This window comes from Parasteatoda tepidariorum, chromosome 7 (assembly GCF_982258835.1).
Source record: "Parasteatoda tepidariorum strain Cologne lab strain chromosome 7, Ptep-v5.0, whole genome shotgun sequence".
In the NCBI taxonomy this organism is placed as follows: Eukaryota; Metazoa; Arthropoda; class Arachnida; order Araneae; family Theridiidae; genus Parasteatoda; species Parasteatoda tepidariorum.
In genome coordinates this window covers 84,468,794-84,491,099 of record NC_141761.1, presented here as the reverse complement: position 1 = coordinate 84,491,099, position 22,306 = coordinate 84,468,794, and the positions used below count along the sequence as shown (strand labels likewise).

At 25.6% G+C, this 22,306-nt stretch overlaps 1 protein-coding gene across 8 annotated transcripts in view; it reads right to left on the bottom strand.

The window, feature by feature from the left end:
* Positions 1 to 22,306, bottom strand: part of LOC107441696 (echinoderm microtubule-associated protein-like 2) — a 76,088-nt gene that overhangs the window by 8,749 nt on the left and 45,033 nt on the right. For 2 of the 8 annotated variants that reach the window (XM_043047193.3, XM_043047191.3), the window contains exons 4-15: positions 22,012 to 22,080; positions 20,118 to 20,143; positions 19,061 to 19,190; positions 18,789 to 18,938; positions 17,838 to 17,910; positions 12,640 to 12,657; positions 10,132 to 10,233; positions 8,065 to 8,169; positions 7,439 to 7,573; positions 5,995 to 6,094; positions 3,904 to 4,061; positions 2,105 to 2,230 (exon numbers count right to left, since the gene is read on the bottom strand). In XM_043047193.3, coding sequence (XP_042903127.1) covers positions 2,105 to 2,230; positions 3,904 to 4,061; positions 5,995 to 6,094; positions 7,439 to 7,573; positions 8,065 to 8,169; positions 10,132 to 10,233; positions 12,640 to 12,657; positions 17,838 to 17,910; positions 18,789 to 18,938; positions 19,061 to 19,190; positions 20,118 to 20,143; positions 22,012 to 22,080 — 1,192 coding nt within the window. The remainder of the gene's footprint in view (positions 1 to 2,104; positions 2,231 to 3,903; positions 4,062 to 5,994; positions 6,095 to 7,438; positions 7,574 to 8,064; positions 8,170 to 10,131; positions 10,234 to 12,639; positions 12,658 to 17,837; positions 17,911 to 18,788; positions 18,939 to 19,060; positions 19,191 to 20,117; positions 20,144 to 22,011; positions 22,081 to 22,306) is intronic. The other 6 variants (XM_071183215.2, XM_043047192.3, XM_071183216.2 and 3 more) reach the window with 3 other exon arrangements.

Sequence of the window (22,306 nt, the reverse complement as noted above, 5' to 3'; positions counted from 1 at the left end):
GATTATTATAGTAAAAAGAAATACATCTCACAAGCATAAAATCTTTTGTAAATTATTTATGCCAAGAAGAAAGAAACTGACAAAAAATAAAAAGTTTAAATATATAGAGTAATACAAAATAATATAGAGTTGAAATAGAGTAAATTAGAATTTAAATTTTATAAATAATTATGCCTACTATTTATAAGACTAAACCTTTATGACTAATAACTAAACAGCTTTGTCTGACCACCTTGTTATCAATTGCAATTAATAAATTAGTATTTTGATTCAAATTTACAACAATATATTAATTTCTAGTGTTACAAGTAAAGTTTCATATGACTTAAAATTTTATAATGGAGTCACTACCCAACTACATTTTTGATTTTAGGAAGTTTAGCTACTATTTACTAATACAAAAAAGTCACTAATATTTCAATGATTTATGAGTATTTTTAATTGAAGAAAATCAGATAAAAGAAAATTTAAACAATTATTTCAAAATTAAAAATATTATCAACAAGACAACAACATTAAAACATTGTTGATTTTAATATTTAAATACAGCAAAAATAAAGGAGGCATATTCATTTAATAACATAATAGGAAGGTATTAATGTTGTACCCAGTGATTTAACTGGAACTAAATAGTCTATTTTCTATTCAATCAAGCAAAATTTATAAATTGATTAAAAATCAATGTAAAACAAATTCTTGTGACTCAATTCGAATTCTGCATTAATTGAAAATTTGCTTGCATTAAATTAAAGAAGTGAACAAACAAAAAACTTTAAACAAAGAGTAACAATGTTTCAAACAATTCAACTTCATTGCATCTTGATTCAATGTGCAAATACCAATTTGAATGCTAATACAGTCAAACCCTGCTATAGTGAACCTTCAAGGGACCGAAATTTCTGTTCACTATAACCGGGAGTACACTATATCCGTTGCGCTAAATAGACTAATAGACAATTTAACTAATGGTTCCCAAACTCCTCCCTTTTATTACACATTGTTCAAATAAATGACTGAAAAATATTATGTAGTAGCAAAAAATGTGTTATTTTCCATTACTCTTTGTCTTGCGTGCAAAAAAAATTTTTTTTAATCTTTAGCACATAAAAGTAGTCTCATGAAATAATTAGCAAATTCATCGACATTTGTTTAGATACTTCGATTGGTGAACCACTTCAGTAATGCTTCTTCAACATCCTTGCAATCTGCTTTCCTCAACTTTTTTCTGCCATCTAAATTTTTTTCATGAGCAGACATTATTAATTGCCTATTTTTCCATATGTTACAAATTGCAGATTTGGATTGTTTATATTCCCTGCAAATATCAGTTTAAGTGCATCCATTTTCAATTTTTCTGATTATGCCCATTTTATCATCAATGGAGAACGTTTTACGTTTATTGCTCGCCATAGTTAAATTTGAGACATTTGTTTGCAGGATTTTTTAAACTGAACTGAGAGCAAAAAGGATTTGAAATGAGGGCCTTATCAACACATATTAGTGTCCCAACCCTTTGACCAATAATGAATAATTGCTCATTCCCTCTGACATAAAATGCATATTGATCTGACTGACACCTTACAGTGCCTGGGTTGGAAACATCTGCTTTGTTTGTTTAGGGATGGGAAAGTGAGATAAGAGAAGCAAACAAGAAAAAATGCTTATCGCTGCATTCCCCTCTATAGATGGTTTTGAAAATCGGTATATGTATTTTTTAAGTAGAAATTTCAAAATTATTACAAAAAAAATCAGTTGAAGACAGAAAAAAGTTCATCATATCCAACTTCCTAACTTTTTTGGTTCACTATATCCACAAAAAATAACATTATCCACTTATAGCAAGGCACGGGACCGAACATTTTGTTCACTATATCCAGGAGTTCACTATAAACAGTGTTCACTATAGCAGGGTTTGACTGTATAACTCATATGCTTTCAGCAATCAGTGATACAAAAGAACAAAATTTTGTAACAGAGTATTTTAAATTAACAGGATTTTCTTGAATTTTGGAGCAGGATAATTTTTAGACATTGAAATTAACTTATGCATTTTCAAAATATAATCTTTAAAGAATAGGCTAAAATAGAAAAAGAATGAGCTTACTTGAACAATTAACGAAAAATTTAAAGATAGTGTGCCTTGGAGAATGCAGTTCTTGGTAGTACCAACAAGCAACATGCTGCCTTTGCCTTGTGCTAAAGCTCTGACACCACCAGTTTGTTCCGGTAACTAGAATAAAAAGAAAAAGATAAATTAGGAAATGTGACTAAGTCTCAAAGATATTGAAACATAAAAGATAAAAAAAAATTTACTCAAACACTTGCTAAAATACAATTCAAATAAATACAAAAAAATTATTCTGATAAAACAAACTGAATGATTACATTAATATTCTTACCACGCGATTATTAAGATCTAAATCTTCCAAAACAAAGAAGTATTTTTATTTAAGACTTGCAGAAGATCAAACAGTCATTAGATACAACCAGAAACATTTGAAGTATACGTTGGACAAAAAAAAAAAAAATAAACTAGATGGTTGTTTTACCCTTTAACAATTCCTTTTGTTTTTCTTGAATTAGAAATTCAGTAATGCTCAGCAAAATTCAGATATATAGAAATTTCAAATACTTGAGAGCCAAAAATTTTACCTTATTTTCAAGAAAGAAATGCAGCGCAAAATAAAAAATTCCAATCAACACTTTAATTGAAACTGAGTAGCCTTAAAATCTATGATCCATATGGTAGACTAGATGGCTGCTTTACCTTTAAACAATTTCTTTCGTTTTTCTTAAATTATACATTCAGTAATGCTCAGTAAAATTCAGACATATAGAAATTTTGAATATTAAGAGTGCCAAAAATCTCAATTTTACCTTATTCTCAAGAAAGAAATACAGTGCAAAATATAAAAAAATTGCAAACAACATTTAAATAACAACACTAGAAGAAAACTATAATAGCTGACCATAAAAATTATTCAAGTTATCTGTAAACAAATAAAAACTGAAATTGCAAAATGGGAATGAATTTCAGAATAACTGTTGATAAAAATTATTTAAGTTGTTGATAAAGTATCAAATCGAAGGATGTCTATTCTGTCGATAATAAAAACTGAAATTGTAAAATGGGAATGAAGCACGAGAGAGCAACAGTATAAAATCATACCTATTTTTATTATTTAATGCTGAAATTAATGGTGTTACATATTACAATTTTTACTTGGAAAAATGTAGCACTATAATAAAAATGACAAAAAACAAAGATATATCAGAATAACTGCACAAAGAAAGATAATAAAGGTAATGTAGATTACAAATAGATTTAATTCATTTCTGATTGAAAATTAATCCATAATTATGAAAGTTCACCGTACCACAAAGTAGCAGGGAGAACACTTATCAATATAAAATTTGGAAAGAAACAATATACTGATGATGTGGCATAAAGATAAGGTGAAAATAAACTAAAATATTAAAACAGTTAATAAATTAAAATTTTAAAGAATTTCTTCTCCCCTATACTTCCAAAAAGTCCTATACATTTGAGCTTTTTGCTTAATTGAATTCTGGGCAGTCGGGCTTTTAATGTATATCCCATCATTTTAATTTACGTTTTGATTTTATCCATTGCATTTTCAGGCATAGTATCAGCCTTTGATTACTGATATCAATTATTATCTGCCTCCTTTTATTCCATATCAAATAACATATTACAAACTTTTAAGGCTAATGACAACAAAATATAGTTAATTATCAAAACAAAAATACTCAATGTAGGTTTCTATAAGTATAAATATTTGGCTGCATACATTACTGATACTCAGCAAATAAATTAACAATAATCCTAAATTAAGTTTGCATGGAGTACATATAAGATACAGCAATATAATTTAAATTTACCTTAGCTTCTCTACCCGTTCTCGATAAAGCGTGGTCCCATTCAACAATTCTACGATCACGGCCACCACCAGAAAGAAATGTGCCATCTTTCATTGAACAGATTGAAAATACACCACCGTCATGAGCATTATAGATAGTTCTAGTAACTCTATTTGATCCTTAAAAGGAAAAATATTATACATGTTACGATTAATTTTTTTAAAAAAAGAGTTAATAAATACAAAGTAATTCAAGTAAGGCTACACTCAAAAGGAGGAAAATAGAGGCTATAGAAAATAGTAGCCTAAAAGGCACAGAGCTGTGTAATACAGGGTTCCCACTCAATTTCAGGAAGAAAAAATAATTCCTTGACTTTTCCAGGTAAATTTCAATGAAATTCCTTATCATATTTTATCTAAGCCATGCAATTTTTCAACAGAAAAGTTTGATTTTTTTTATTTGTAATGTCAAATATTAGATTTTATGAGCAAAAACATGTATTAGAATGAGAATGGAAACATGGGAAAGTTTCACTAAAAAGTGGAGTTTAATAAAAATAATTGTAATAGATGTTAGAATTATTTAACTCAAAAATCAATAACTAATTACTGTTGCTTGCAATTTTAAGATTGGTTATTTTCCAGGTATGATATAGGATTTTTGCAGCTTTTCTGTAAAAAAATTCAACTTTCCCTGACTATTCCCTGATTTTTAGAGTTAAAATAAAATTCCCTGACAATTTCAGGTCTTCCTTGTTTTACCTGACTCGTGAATACCTACCTAGAGCAAATTCCTCGCAAAAAATTTAGCGTTTTTTTTTCATTTAATTAAAAAAATATAGAAAATTTTGTTATACATATATAAAAGATAAATATAAGCTTGAAAATGCTAATTTTTCAACAAAAATAAACACTAATAAAAAAAAGTGGAAGTCATAGTTTACTATATTTAGGAAAAAGGATATTCTAAGAATCAAAGTTTAAGTTATAAAGTAAGATTTGTGTTTTAAGGAAGATGAACACAATAAGTTTTTTCCTCAAGCTTATAAAATTTGAGTCCAGATTTGGACACATGATTATTTTTTCCACTTCATTCTCTTTAACTAGAGATCGTTTGAATGCAATATTGTAAGTATTTGAATAATCATATTTTCATATTAAGAGTTAAGTCTACACAATTATGAAGCTTACAAAAAGAATTTTAAAAAAAAATCGCAATATAAAACTTGTACTTCAGCTTAGAAAGTTGTATTTACAAGTATTTTCATATTCTTCGTAATAATTACTAATGAATGTTCACAACGAAATATAAAAATATTTATCTTAAAAAAAATTATAACATTATACCAGGAATAATGTGCTTGTAGACAATAAAAAACAAAAAGAATATACAAGCCTGTAGATTTAATTGATTTCTCAAAACAATAGTGAGAAACACTAAAATATTTTTTTTTTTAAAATATACAAATTCTTAAAATATTTGTACACTTAAAACATACGCTATTACATTATCTAAATTGAAATAATGAAAAGAATAATTGAAAAATTCCCATTTCTGTTTAACAATAATAACTTTATGTTTAATTTCATTTTTAAGCAATATTTTAAAATCTGACTTTTTAAATGTCATCTTTTTAAGTCAAGAATAAAAATAAAACATACAAAAAGGCATTTTTATTTTAATAATTTTATATTAAGGGATTTTCTGAATGAAATGTATCTTAGTGCTCAATAATAATAACATTTTAGAGGATTTTCAAATAAAATAATAAAAAAAGTGATTAACACATTGGCGATTTTGGTATTTTCATTTTTAATGCCTCCAAATGTTCACACATTTTTACATACAACTGTGATTCAGTCTAATTCCTCACTCCCACTCCCAAATCTGAAAACTGAGGTATGACAGATAACTTTTCTCTTTTTTAATTCTAAATAAGTAGGAATTTAAGTGCATAAAAATCAGAGGTTTTTTCAAAGCACAACACTGTTTATAGGTAGGAAGTAGAGTAACATTTGGAAGGATTAAAAATAAAAATAAAAAGATTTTCCACATGCATAACTGCCCTGGGTTAAAAGTACTTCGAATTAAGATACTATAATGAAAAAGTACCTCTTGACCAGATTAATATATTGCCATTTGAGTCTCCGGTCAAAAGTTCACCGGTTTCTGTAAGGGATATACACAACACATAGCGAGGCTTGTCTTGTTTCTAAAAACAAAATTTAAAGATTATTTCTAAAAATGGAGAAAAAAACATTAATTTCTTTTTAAAAAATCATCATACAAATTTATTTATTTTATTAATAAAAACTTGGTTCATTTAAATAAAAAATATTACTTTCATTTCAAAACATCAGATTGTAAAGTTTGATGGCAAAATAAAAAATATAAATTGTTAGTTTAACGAAATGAATTTTTTTTCTTACTTGAATTAACAAAAAATTGCATAAGTAAAACATAAAATCTACTAATGTATTTTACTTTTTCAGATGAAATTAGGGATATCATCTCATAAAAAATTTTTAGAATGGACATATAACCTACATTGCAGCAGTATTTTTTATAATTTTAATTAAATTACTAATACAAAATTAATTAGTAATTTAAGCAAATAGTAATTTTAGTAATAATAATAATATTTTTGTTTATCACATATTGCAAAAGTATAATTTGACATAAAACATTTATTAAATAATTAAATTTAGAAAAGAAAAGGCTGTAGTAAAACTATAGAAATTATAATTGTTTCTCAAATAATGCTAGCAGTATTTATAGTACAAGATTTTGACAAAAATATTTTCTAGCTTTAAAAATATAGCAGTTGAAATGCCAATTACCAGCAGGAATTATTTAAATTTCTATTACACTTGAGCTTCTGAATATTCATTTAAATAATTTATAAGTCATGAAAGTCAAAATCATTTTAAATCAATTTTGTTAAAACAAAGTAGCGAAAATTCGAAATCAAACACTGAAATATAAATATTGCCATCTATAAAGAAATTATGCCCGAAAAATTTCGGAGTATTCACAGTCATGCTTTAGCTATAGTATAAATCTATATAATTAACTTTCAAGTATACAAATAAATTTGAAAACCTCAATAAAGTTAAATGGACATAATTTGAATGTTTCGTAACAATTTATTTCAATTGCTTTTTGCAGACAATGTGGCTTCATTACATTCAATGTTTTCGGTTTTTGGAAATTTGAAAAACCCACCTGGAAACATAAAAGTTTGATTTTTATGACTCGCTGCACAGCCTGATAGTTTTTCCTGTTGTACAGACATTTTGAAGCCTTCAGCACTTTATTTAAATCTAATTTTAAGTACTTTTAAAGTTCAATTGTCAATAAGAAATAATTTTCTATAGTTTAAATATTTTTTTCAGCAACATGTTATCAAAGACTAAAACTTAAATTTGATTAGCAAAATAAATAAATGGTATATTTACTACATAAAAACAAAAAAAAATGACACAAATGAAAAATGGAATGAAATAGATAATCATTTTTGAAAACTTATAGGAAGAAAAAAAAAATTCAAATTTACTTCAAAAAGGCCCAATTTTTTAGCTAGAGTGCCACCTTCAGTGTCCCAAAAGTAAATATGGTTTTTGCCAATAGTTATAAGAGTATGTCTATCCATTGGGTGGAACTCAGCAGCAAGAACAGTTTCTGATGCACTCTAAAAGAAACAAAGATGAAAATGTAAGATTGAAAACTAAGCTTAGATAATCCTTTGTCCGAGATGGGACACTGGTGTCCCTTATATATATATATGCATATATATATATATATATATATATATATATATATATATATATATATATATATATATACACACACATGCATGCATATATACATACATAGCATATTAAATAAATACAAAAAACATGTACGAAGAAAATAAAGTAAAACAATAAGTTTTATTTATTGAGCATAAGCTGCAAGCAAATAGAACTCATGAAATAAGTTCGAAATGTAGAGAAAACAAGGGAAAAATTACAGTGTTTCATTCTGTATTTCATAACTATAAATTATTAAAATTCTAAATATAATATTTTTCACTTATTTTGTCCAACAAAAAAAATAAGAAAATATGTTTAATAAAAATTCTGCATCAAAGGGATGAGGGCTATTTGTTACAATTCTATCATAAGTATTAAAAACACTTACTTTAGTTTCTGTTATTTTGTGGCCCTTTTCACCTTTTTGCCAGTCCCAAAGGGAAAGAGTATGCTCTACTGATTCATCTATGACACAGAGAAGTGCACCTCCATCCTAACATTAAAAGAGATGAGCACATAAATTTATATAAAGTTATTTAAATTATTCATCATTCAAATAGCTTTTCATAAGCATCATAAATACTCTTTAAAACATATTTTTGAGACAATATAAAGGTAAAAATATAAAGTTTAAAAACATACAGACATAAAATAAAATATAATACACCATATATTTCTAAATATAAGTCGAGAATTTTCAGAAAAGTCTCAAAAGCTAAAGTTGAGGGTTTGAATTATGGGGAAATTTCCAAATAAAAAGCTTCCAAATAAGGACCATTATATTTTATCGATACTAAAAGAAATATTGAAGCATTTAATGCATAAACTGAAGACAAATACAATCATCTCCAATTCATCATAAATCATTAATAATAAAAATGATTAACATTGATCGATAATTAAGCTAACTTACATGAAACATATAATTAAGATAACACTAGCAAATCTATGAAAATTGACTGTTTGGGATGCCTAACTTCATTAATTGATCAAATATTCTAACAGAGAAATCAGGACAGTGTTTGACTGATAATAAAAAATTAAACTAAATAGATCAATATCTGAATTTTCAAGAAAAATAAAGTAGCATTTTACTTTTCTTGAAAATTCAGATATTGATCTATTTAGTTTAATTTTTAACTTCATTTTATATCATAGAGAACTAATTGTAATTGAAAATCAATTACACAGGGGAACAAATAATATTTTTGTTTTATGAGATTTTGCAACAGATCTTAGATACTTTCAAATATGCAATCAGTTTTTCTCTCCAAGCTGTTATATAAATAAATACTAAAAGGGTTTTTCTTTGTTTGATCTTATTTTTGATCGATTGTAATAAAGTTTAAATCCTCTTTGGCTTTGTGAAACCCAATTTTGGTGATGCAGCATTCTCGTGCATTCTACTTAATTAAAAAAAAATGTACAGTATTCCCATCACAAATCACAAAATTAATTAAAAATTTACAAAATTCCCTTGAATTAAAAAAAATGTACAGTACTAATTTTGTTACTCTATGCGTGATATATAATTCAAATGTGTGGTATTAAAATGGAAATACAGAGAGTGTCGACACAAATTTTTAAAATTTAAACAGCGAAAATTCAAATTTATATGTTGTGCTTTGCTGTGGATTCATCTACTGACATTATAATTGTTCATCAATAAAATTATATATTATGTTCTCTTATAATTGACTTTATTTAAAATTTTTATGATTTTTAGATAATTAATTTTTAATATAATATTTTGTCAATTCTTACTTTCTCTGTTTTCCTCATTTATTTATTTATTTGATCTCAACATTCTATTCTCTATGTTGAATCTATTTACTAATATTATACGTCTACACTTAATTTTTATAAATACTAATCTTCTACCTTTATTGCTAAATTTAAATAATTACATATTAGTTTTAGCGTTATATATGTAATGCGTCTACCACTGCGAAAATACAATTCCAATCAATCTGTAGTGGTAGCTTTAAGCCCACCTAGATCAATGGGTACCAGCTTATCTGGAAAGCAAACGCAGTCTGTGCAGCACAGTGCTGAACACGTTGCCACAATCATGCCATTGGACACAAGATTGTGGAGCCCCCTGGCCCACAACGAGCTGTTGCGGAATGCTTTACTTTACTGTCTTTAAAGAAGTACTCAATGAATTTCTTAGTAAATGTGGGATAGGTAGCTTCATAAAAATAGGAACCACATAAATTAGAAAAATATAAAGGTAATCAAAGTTTGAAGGTTAGCCTTTTTATTTTGCACAGATTTATTAAAACAATGAATTTAACAGATTTCACAATACTATTTTTTTAGAAAACAAAAAATACAATTTATAACATTAATTAGCTATAGGTTTATAATTTTAGCAGGTATTGCATATTATGGAGTTACATAATAATCATAAAAAAAGTAATACATTTGTTGATAAGTTTAGTTTATAACTCACCGCATGAGAGAATGCAACACAGCAAACTGCACGCTCAAATTCACCAGCTCCAATAACATGCAAAGTATTTAAACTAACTGAGTCCCATATCCTTACATGAGGCTAAAATATGAAAGAAAATATGCCTAAAATATTTATTTTTCATAAAATAATTTTATTAGCAATCAATTACTTACTTAACAGAATATTATAATTCATAACTATTCAAATGAAAATAAAGCATTAGGAGATGCTATTTTGCAAAAATAACAAATTAAACTAAATAAATAATTTAATAGAGAAATTTATATATTATTTTAATATTTAAAAGAAGTTAGATTCCACTTCTAAACATGTAGGCCAATTTTAAATTACAATATTAAAACAGTGACAGGATTCAAAATGACAGGAATTTTCAGAACAGAAAAATCAATTTTCAATTAATATATATGAAAAATTCAATTTTTTTAAAAAAAGTTTCATTTAATTAATGGAATCCATTTTTATTTCTGTATAATGTAACAAAATCCTTGATCTTAAATTTAATAGAATTTAAAAGTGCTACTCAAATCTTAAATAAAATTTTAAAATTAAATTATCAAATAAGGCACAGAATGAAAAATGTAAATAAAAATAAATTATCAAATGACGTATTGGAAAGTAATTAGATTATATAATATTAGAAACAAAATACACAATGTCTCATAAAGGTATTCTTTAAGGTCACGCTTTTTGTAAATAAAGATAATAAGTAATGAAGAGATTAATTTTGAAAAATAAATCTTATCAAAGTCTTGTCCAGCTTTTTCAGAAAAAAATTAATGTAGGATAGGATGCAACCACTTTCCATTTAAAAAGTAATTACAGTATCAGAATTTTACAGAAGGTGTATTTATAGAAGACAAGAGTTTAGCTATAGATCCACTTTAACAAAATAATAGTAAACAATTATCTGTAAGCTTCATTATTTCATTAAAAAAAACTATGAAAGCTAGGTAAATAAACTAAAGACACGGAACAAGGTGATTAAAAAATATAAAAAAAGAGTATTATCTGATTAAAAACTTCATTTACTTCAAAAATACATAAGGAAAAAACAGTCAATAGTTTTCTTTTCTCCTTTTTATAAATTTTTTAAGTAAATGAAGTCTTTAAACAGTTAATATCTTATCGTTTTAGTTTCTTTAGATTATTTATTTAATAAAAAGGAGTATTTAATAATTAAAATTAAAATACATCAAGAATAATTTAATCATATTCAGAAAAACTTAAATGTAAAAAAAAAATTTTTGTTAATCATGCTACAAAATAAAATTTATTTCAGTCATATGTTTCTAAAGCAGATAACTAGCAATAGAAAAATATCAGAAACTTAAAACAAAAAAGCTTACTTAGTTTAATAACACAACAAACAAATTCAACAAAATTACTAAATTTATAAAACACTAATTATTAAATCAGTCTTTGATATTCAGTTTTGAGGCAAACTTTAGATGTTAGAACTAAATTAAAAATTAGAAAGTATGAAAAACTAGTAATTTAAGTAAAGAAGTTACAGAAAGATAACATTGAAAGATCAAAAATATTTTATAGGAAAAATTGTGGCTGCACATACATGCATTATGCAAAAAATGCATACAAAATAATTTTAGTAAATTTCTGATTTCCCTTATATTGGAATTGCTATAGTTTTAATTTAAAAAAAATAAGTATTGTACAAAAAAAATATCAGTGCGTCAGCAAGTCACTACAAAACTTTTATAGTACTTCAACTTATACGAATAAATGAAATTAGCAATGGAAAAAAACACTGTTAAAAATTTCAATAGATCAGTTCATTTGTTTCATTAAGCATTAAAGCAAAGAGCAGAGGTTCGTATGACGCTTATTTTTATCAATAAGAATACGAGTAAGTATTCATGAGAAAAAAATTTTTTGTTTATAAAACACTAAACAAAAAGCCTTTTACAAGCAGCAAAAATAATGTAATTAGAGGGGGGGGGGGGAAATTATGCACAAGGGTAAATAAGAGAATATTGAGACTGAGAAGTATTTTAGCAGTTGCTCAAAAATATTTAGCAGAGGTATAATAGAAATCCTAAATGCAAAGTTGAAAATAAAATATGTATAACTTACTATTTAGCATTTAATTTTAAATTGCCCCTAAAGCTTTAATAACCAATTAAAAGATTTGCAGGATATTTATTAATCTGTTTTATTAAACAGACTGTTTTGAAGGGTATTAAAAATATTCCGTTATCATATTAAACAAAAAGTTTTTTTCACTGAGTTCTGACTTTTAAGAAGAAAAAAAAAAGAGATAGTAAATTTAAATTTATATTAGCCACTATTTAACATGCATCATAACACAATGAATAAACCATACACTTCAACACTGCATAATAAACTACTTATGTTTTAAAACTACAACATTATAGGGAGAAAAGTAAAATACAATGCAAATTTCAGCATGCTCAGAAGAAATAATTTGCAATTTAGAAACATGCTGAGAAACAATTTTTTTTTTACCCGTCTTGATATTCTTGGCTGCAGGGTGAAGAGAAAGGAAAAAATTTACATTAAAAAATGTTAAAAACAATTAGAAAAATTATAGCATTAAAAATAATTATAAAAATACATTAAAATTTTTTAAAACAAAAATATCAAGTAAATTTGTAATTAACAATTTAGGATTGAAATAATTAGTTCAAAAATGAATAATATAAATAACAGAAATAGAAAAGTAAGACAATCGGGGGAAAAAACTCGAACAACAAAAAAGAAATTTCACTTAAATCGAGAAAGGATTTTTTAACAAAAGGATTTAAAGGACAGAAGGATTTTTTTAATCCTTTTGGTAAATATTAAAAGATGCAAATATTGTCGTTTCAGACATAACAATTTTGAATTTCAAAAAAAAAATTTTAGTTGCCTAATTTATTGTTGATACTTTTATTTAAAAGCTTATTATTACCTAAAATACATCAACATATTGCTGGACTTAAGGAAGTGGCTTAAACAAATAGAAGAAAACAAATCAAACAGTTAAAATTTTATAATTTTTTTTAAATGGTTTACTCTTTAATAAATTATATTTATAAAGTACAGTAATAACTTATAAAATATTTATTATATTATATTTATAAATTTGTTCAAATAAATAATGCCAGTATAAAAGCACTATCTTTTCCTGGCTAATTGATAAAAAGTAATGAAAAGTAAGATATGTAATAAGTTATTAATCTATACATAATAATAAACGCGGCTGTGTGTGTGTCTGTCTGTCTGTAATCACAATATATCGCCCCAGAAGCCTCGCCCGGGCACGACACTCGGCACATAATTGTGTTTTGACATAATGAAGAAGTATTTTTTTTCTTTTTCAAAAATTTTGATTAGTTATTTAGTAATCAGTCATTTTGTAAGTCTATGCTTTTCGTCTGCTTTTTCGTCTTCAAAGAGCCATATTCAAAAAACTATTAAAAAATGCATATACTTTTCCCCACTCTTATAAATGTATGCTAATGCGAACCTCACAATTGAAATATTAATTTTCGACAACTTAAACCAATAATATACGAAGGAATTAATAATTTAATTGTAAAGTTCGCATTAGTTTACATTTATTAAAGTGGAGAAAAGTTTAACTTCTGTATTAAAAATGTGGCAACATATTCGATACGTAAATAGAACGCTTCGCTTTGATACATTTGTCGCTGTTCATAATTGTTATAATAAGTTTTTCTTCTTCTTTCCACGCTCTATTTTTTTTTTCTTAAGCGAAGACGATAATTTTTATAGCGATATTGTAGTACTTTGTACAACTAAAAATTCTTTTCACAACACTTTAAAAATATTTACTTTATTTTCTTTATATATACAGAGAACAGTCGGCAAAGAATTCGATTAGGTTGAAAAACATTTCGCTGAAAAGGAACGAATTCCAAAAGAAAAAATAAACAGCTTAAAGAATAAAAATGCTGATGCCAGCCAATTTTTTGAAAGTTAACTTAGAAAAAACAAACCAAACGATGTTAAATAACAAACCAAATGATGTTAACAAAATGACGTAGAAAGCGCAACTAGATCAAAATTATACAAGCACAACTAGATCAAATTATAATACCTGAGTGCTTGACGTAACAGATATAGAAATAGAATTTGATACCATAAAAAATTATATAGAAATAGAAATTGATACCATAAAAAATTTATTCGTTTTCGTTTTCTTTTCATGTATTTAGCATTTTAGTTTTTTTTTTCTTAAGCGTTGTAGCTATATAATTTCAAGCATCCTCAAGAGCTATAACACATCTGCAGCAGAACTGGATATGAAGACAAAATTGCTGGACAGGAACACTTTAATTGTCCACTAATCTTCAGATTTCCGGCTATGTTTTAAAAAACTTTATTTGTGAAAACCTTTAGCTTGGCGAACAGCTGGGCGCCTTTGGCGGCTAGTAAAGTATAAAAACAAAATTTTGAATTTGTAAAAATATTATTAGGATTTTATCATCAACTGCACTTCAGCATTAGCTGGTAGTAGAGTGCGGCTATTTATAACACATCAGAGAAATGTCCGCAATAAATAAAAAAATATTGTGTTTATTAAAACATTATAAACTCGAACAGCGGGTTACAATAACTTCTCGTTAAATTTAAACATATATTATGACAGATTTCCATGTGCCCACAGCATGAATAGAGAAATCTTTTAAATGACTAGAAAGGTTATTGAAACTGCAATAGAGAGAGTTAGTGAGTGAGTGTAGTACAGACGAATTACATACATTTAAAATAATTGTAGAAACCAAAAACAATGCATAGCAGCCAACAAGGATAGGAAAAAAATCCAGTAGATTTTGTGAAATAATATAAATTTCATGATAATTGTTGCATATTGTACTAAATATTTCACACATAGGGAATTTTAGGAATTTTCAGAGTCTTCGAAATAGAAAAAAATGCAATATTTTCCAATTATGATTGACATTAAACATACTCAAAATGCTATGTATTATGTTTACTCATAATTTCTAATATTAATAGGCATTTAATTCATCAAAGATAATTAAAAGATTTTTTTAATTAATTTAAAAAGAGAGTTCTGATTAAAAATGAACTGAACATTTTAGAACAAAAAAAGTTTTGAACTGATATCCATAAACAAGGTTTGCTTCATTATGTATTAGTAATACTTATTTAAAGAATCAAGCAAACAATAATCTGTACAAAAATTCAATTTCAATAGGAATTTTTTTTAGGAAACTGACTCAATTTTAGGGAATCTCCTAAAATGTGCAAAAACCAGAAGAATTTTTATTCAACTGGCAAAATTCAGTAGTCTACTGGAAAATCCAGTAGTGTTGGCAGCTATGACAATGTCATTTGCACTTAAAGTTCAGACACCTTCAAAGTGTAGTTATGAGTTTAGTTGTACCAGGCCTGCTACCATAGAAAAATTCAAAAATACCACAGCAGCCAAGACAACGCAAATCATTGATCGATCTTATCCATACACTCATAATGAAGTGATGTCATTTTTTGATCCTCATCAATTTTATATAAATAAAGGAACCTGTGAGCGTGCAGTCCAGCCCAAAAAGCTTACAACTCGATAGCTCCAACACTAACTAACAAATTTTTACAACATAGTTTAATTAAAGTTTGTATTATAGATATTGTGTAATAAAGTAGACACAGTAATTTTTTCAAGCCACCAGTTTCTGCATATATAGGACTTAATTTCTTATTCTTATGAAATTTCTAGATTAATGCAAGTAAAGAGCTGAGTGGATGAAGGTTCAAAGTGACATTTTAGTAAATTTGAATTATTTAGCTTTAAAGTTTTAAAGGTAAAAAAAAAGAAAATAAAGATTACACTTTGACAATATTTCTTTCCGATAGGCTTCCTATTGATGAAGTTTATAATTTCCTAGCCTTCATGCAACCAGTTCATGACATAACATTCAAACACACTAAATTTTATTGTGCAACCACAAACGTAGGGTTATTGAAAGGTTACTACAATCAACCACTCAAGAAATACTCAAAATTGTCAATTAGAACTTAAATGCACAGAGATATGCAAAATTTAATGATATGAATGATTAAATAAACTAAAGCAGTATGAATGTCTGAAAAGAGACTTGCGTGCCCTCAAAGTAACCAGACAAAAAGCTAAGGGCAGCTTGAAACCAAAGGAAATAGAATTCTGAGGAAAGCCAAGGCTCATAATGGGCTGTTACACCCACATCATTGAGGGAGGAAGAAATGTTGTATGGTTAAATAAGATCAAAATAATATCTACTGAGAAATCTCAGTTTGTTAAATTTCTTTTACCAAATAGAAAGTTTTTTTTCCTTAAATACTTGATTATTCTTTTAGCTGTACAAATTATAACAAAGTATCTGAAAATTACTTTTTTGTCAAAATCATGAAACAATTCCATTTTTTGAAATTTAAAACAAAATGTAGAAATAAAATGCTTGAAGAACCTTAATGCTTCAGCGAGAGATGGACATCAATTAGAAAAAAAATTGTGCTATTAAAAGAACTCTGTATGAACTTGTCTTCTAAGATTTTAAATTAAAATGTATTTTCAGCTGAACAAATCATTACTAAATATATGAAAATTACTTTTTGTCAATATCATAAAAGGATCTCACTTTTTGAAATTTGGAACAAAATGTTAAAATAAAATGCCTGAAAAGCCTTAATGCGACGGCAACAGATGGACACCAATTGAAAAAGAATAGTGCTATTAAATAAACTCTGTATGAACTTGTCTCCCAAGATTTTCAATTATGTTTTGTATTAAAATGTATTTTTAAATGTAGTCTCTTAAATATTTCAAAACTAAAATTGGTGTTCCACTTTATAACAAATTTAATATTTCATTTTGTGATTGTTGTATGAACACTAATACATAATTATTTTCTTTAGAAAACAAAAATATTTTCTCTTGGTTCTAATAATTACAAATTTTTTTCAAAGACGAATTCAATTTCTTTTTCAGATTAAAAATTCGAACATTATATAAAATGCAATTACATTTACAACTTTTATTCCATAAAATACAATCAATCTTAGATGAAAATATGATTTTATTTAGAAAGATATTTAAAGCTTATTAGAAAACGCAACAGGTTGAAAATATTTTTGGCATTTAATTGTATAAGAAAATATAAAAAATAAATATACATTCCTTAAAATGTAAACTTACATCACACTAGGTGCTAACTCATATGATATATTTATTTTGTATATCATATAAATACATATTAAGAGGATTAAGTTAATATTAATTTTATAGATCAGAAAAGTGATGTAAAATTATAATTTTAAGGGAAAAAATTAACATTTTACATTAATTGTTACTATAAAAATGGAATAAGAATTTTAAAATGAAAAAAAAAAAAAAAAAATAGAGGATTAAAAATCAAATATACAAGTTTGAAATTTCAAAACACAATTATTTAAGCTTTCTGGACAAGCTACACCCTACAGTGTACTAACTATTTGAGCAATACGGTTAAATGTCAATTTTACTTCTAAATACTGAGTTATAACAATTTAATTCTGGAAAAAAAATATATACTATTTATTACCATGCATTCCAGTAAAGTTTTGATATTCAAAATGAACTATCAAATTTGTAAAGAAATTTTTGATTGCAATTGGCAATTAGAAATGTAATCAAAATGAGTAGCAAATATAATACTCACTCTTCTTTCTCTTTTATCAGTACTAGCAACTTGACCAGTGGCTATTAGCAATTTATTAGGATGGAGAGCAAGACTAAAAAAAAAGTACATCAATTAAATTGAGAAACAAAATGATGAAAAATGAAAATATTAGAAATAATATTGCTGACAAAAAAAGAAAAATCAAATTATTTTAAAAAGTATGATAATATAATTATTTACATTACTATGCAGTTTTAGTAATGAACCATTAGCATATTTTAATCAAATAATCAAATTTAATTTCTTTTATTTGACAGAGAAGCTCACGGAAAAAATATGGAAAATATAAGATGATCAATTGTAAAAAGGAAAAAATTTTTGTGTTTATCTGTAATGTAGTAATTATAAAAAACAAAACTTAGTCCAAATTAAAACAGCTAAGATGGATTAGAGCAGTTATGAACAAGAATTTCATTCTGGTAAAATGCATAAGTACTTTTAATTCATTGTAATAAAAAACACTTATCCATTTTTAAATACAGTCCCATTTTAGGCACAGTTCCAAAAATGCATCAAAAGCTCACATGAATTACTTTTTCAAAAAAAAATTTTAAGTATTTTTTTATTTTATCAATGGAAGTACATTACTTGTTTGTTATAAAAGTAATTTAATTTTACGTTAAAATCTGGTTTAAATATAGTTTTCCCTATGTCCAGAAAAAAGTACTAAATTTATATTTATTTTAGTAGAAATATAAATTTAAAAAAACCTGCTTTTTTTATTTTTAGACAACTTTAGATTTTGATAGTTTTTTGACATTCATTTTGTGTATCAAAATTTAATGAACTTTTTCCCTTTTTTTCAAAAAAGTATTTCAGGCAAAAATCATTTAATTTAGAATCAGGCAGAAATTTAACAAAATATTATTAAAAAAACTGTGACTTCAACAAAACTGAGTTGAAAAAGTTTAATATTATATGATAACTAACCACTTAATATCATCTGTGTGACCCATATAATGCCTCTGAATTTGATCTTCAACATTATATAATACAACTACTGAGGCAATGAAGTATACCATTTCACCGGTAGGTAAAAAATAAAGATTTGATCTACAGTCTCTCCCCCTGTAGCCATATCTGAAGTAGAGTCAAGGTTCATTACACTTGAACAATAAATATTGCATTAAATAATTTCAGTGGTAAAAAAAAAAAAAACATTTCATAAAACCAGAAACACCGATTTAATGATAAAAGGATACACCCATTCTAGTTTAAGCCTTTGTGATGGAGGACAATTTACTTTATTTAGTGAATAATCTTGTAAGTAATCAGTAGGTATATGAAGGGCAATAGGTCTCCCTCGTAAATACAGTTTGACTATTCCTTCATCTAAAATAAAATGAAAGCGTAAATGCATCACTAATTATAAATTTTTTTACAATAAAATGTAAGTTGACACTCAAGAATTTTAAAACTTAAACTTTAATATTAATATCAAAATGTGAATAAATTAAAATTTCTACTGGAAGATTTGTGGGTGTTAAAGTGTAAATATTGGTCAAAAAGAAATATTTTAATATTTTCTTTAATAAAAAAAAATGAAGATGATAAGCATGCAAATGTCATTAAATAAAAAATATTTCATCGAACATAGAAATTAAGAAAAATAACCTAATATGAAAGAAAAAAATTAAAATATGATTTCTGTAAAAATAATTACTATTTGTATCACATTTAAAAAAATTTCAGTAAATACATGCAACAGCTCAAAAGATAAGTATAACAAGCGCATTTAAGAATAACATTAAGATAAAATAACAAGCAAATTTCAATATAATTTTAACTTATGTAGATATTTTAAAACACAATTTTGGATGAGATAGCACCATTACATTTTGCTGTAAAAATGATAATTATTAAAGTTAACAACAAAGAAACTTTAACAAAGATTAAAGGATAATGTAAAATATTTTACAAAAGTTGAAACAAAAATAAAAATCCAAGAATTGTATTTTGTTGTGAGTAAAAAATATTCTTGATGAAAAATATAAAGAATAATAATTCAGCAAATAAAAGATATAATTTTATCTAGATGATCAAAATAGAACAGAACGTTTAAATTCCAATATAATATAATACAGGGCTCGAAAAACCGCCTGTCCTCGGCGGTCAAAAATGTTGTCAATTGTTGGACAAGCCGTCCTCGGGGACGGGTAAAATTTCTGAGTTTTTTCGAGCCCTGATATAATATATATTTAACAAATCAAAAGTAAAAAGTAACCATTACAGATTTTTTTTTTAATAAAAATAAAATACCTTGCATCAAGACAGCATCTTTTGTGCTGAAAAGGAAAAAAAATACAGATCAAAACATATGAAATTTACAGTAAAAATCCTTTTAATATAAAAAGGGCATATTTTCAACATAATATGCATATTAATGATTTTTATAACTTTTTTAACATTTAACTAAAGACAGCTGCATCCTAAAATGAAATAATTATCAGTAAAAATGCAACAATCCCATCTACTTTATGAACTATATTTTCTCAGGCAGACATCTACTTCCTAAAAAAGGCAGAATGAGTTTACTTTATAAGGCAGCATAAGTTTACTCATTAATAAGAGTTTTGCATTAATAAGAGTTGAATTGAAAAAAATTTATGATAAGCTTTCTTTAACTTTAAACCACTTTCTTTTAAAAAAAGTAATGTAAATGCTTACAGTAATTCTGTAACTTTATATCACTATAAATTAATAATTTTCCTTTTTTCGAATATTATTAAGTGAAAGAAAATTCTAAAACATTCATATACTTATATTTTATATAGTAACTTATTGCTTTACCATTATGATACTCTTAATGAAATATATTACATAGATACATTACACTTACTCTAATATATTACTATTTAAGAAATATAGCTTTTGAGTAGAAACACTGGAATATAACAAATAGATATATTCATAAGAATTATGACGTTCTAATTGATTGTTATATTCATTCACAGAATATGAAATATAAAACAACATGAAAAGGGAAACTACAGACAGAAGTGCAATCTTAATAGAAAAAAAGCTACAATGTTCAAAAAATAAGTATTACCCTACACATATAATTAATCTATGCATTCAACTTCTATAATATAAGTCTTGCATATAAAAAAAAATACCTTACTTTTTTTTACACATATCTAACATGCAAATTATGAAACTAAAATGTTTGGCTAATAATTTTACAAATTCTAAACTAATTCATTAAGAAATAATACTATGTACACAAAATAAACACAGTGATAATATTGATCAATAAGAAAAAACTTTGAAAAATTTGTAAACTTTGTAATCATGTTTAGCTTTATTCTCAAAGCAATTTAATTTTTATAACCATGAAATCTTCAGAAAGAAAAATAATTTGTGATAAAATGTAATATATCATCAATTTCATAAAAGCTGTTACTTAATTTATAATATTAAATAGTAAAATATATTTTTTATAAATTAATATATTTTACTAGAAATGGAATTCATAGTAAAAAAATTTATAAAAGCATTTTTTACTTCCTAAGGGATATTTTTGAGGTTTAAGCACAGATTTTATTTTTTAATTTATTTCATATGGTTAAGATGGAATTATTAGCATTCCTTATCTGACTTGGCTTAGTTAAAATGTAGGAAAAAAGAAGCATTTTTTAAACCAATTTTCAATTAAGGCACATATGTAAGAACTTTGTAAAAAGATTGCAAACTTCAAGTATTTATTATAAATATTAAATAAATAAAACATATCTTCAATCTTTTAACAAAATTAGATAGCTTACTTGTTACCACAGATAAATAACAATAACAAATAAAAAATACAGTAAAAAATTGCACATGATTTTTACCATATAATGAATTAATAAAATATCATAATAAAAAAGTAGTTATAAGTTGTTGCTTTTTAACAAATTAAATCTCAATTTTAGTCAACAAATAACACCAGCAAGTGAGAAGCAATGAATAATTGTGAATATGTTAATTGCCTTGTTAATAGCAAAATCACATATAAGAAAACTAAGTTTCTCTTGTTGATAACTAACAAAAAACTACTAATGCATTCTGACTACTCTATTAAATTCTATAGTGTTAAATCTAAAACTTAGTAGAGAGAAATATAAGTGGGTTCCTCCACCATGTGAAATTAGTCCCAATATTTAAGATAGTTTACCCATGCCTAGCCTGATTTGGTGTGGAACTTCTCATATTCAAGTTGAAGAGAGATCCAGTAGTAACTCTCCTGGGAAGGAATATGTTTTTTATAGATTACACAAATATGTAAAAATAAATAATAATAAAAAATAAGATTTAAATGTAACAATAATCTGGTCATTGTTAAAAGAAACAATAGATTGATAAAAAATTTATATTCATATTTGTACATAAACCAGTTGGTAGAAAAATAAACTCATAATGTGAATAAGTACAATAAAAATAATTAGATTTGTGCAACATTTTATAGAATT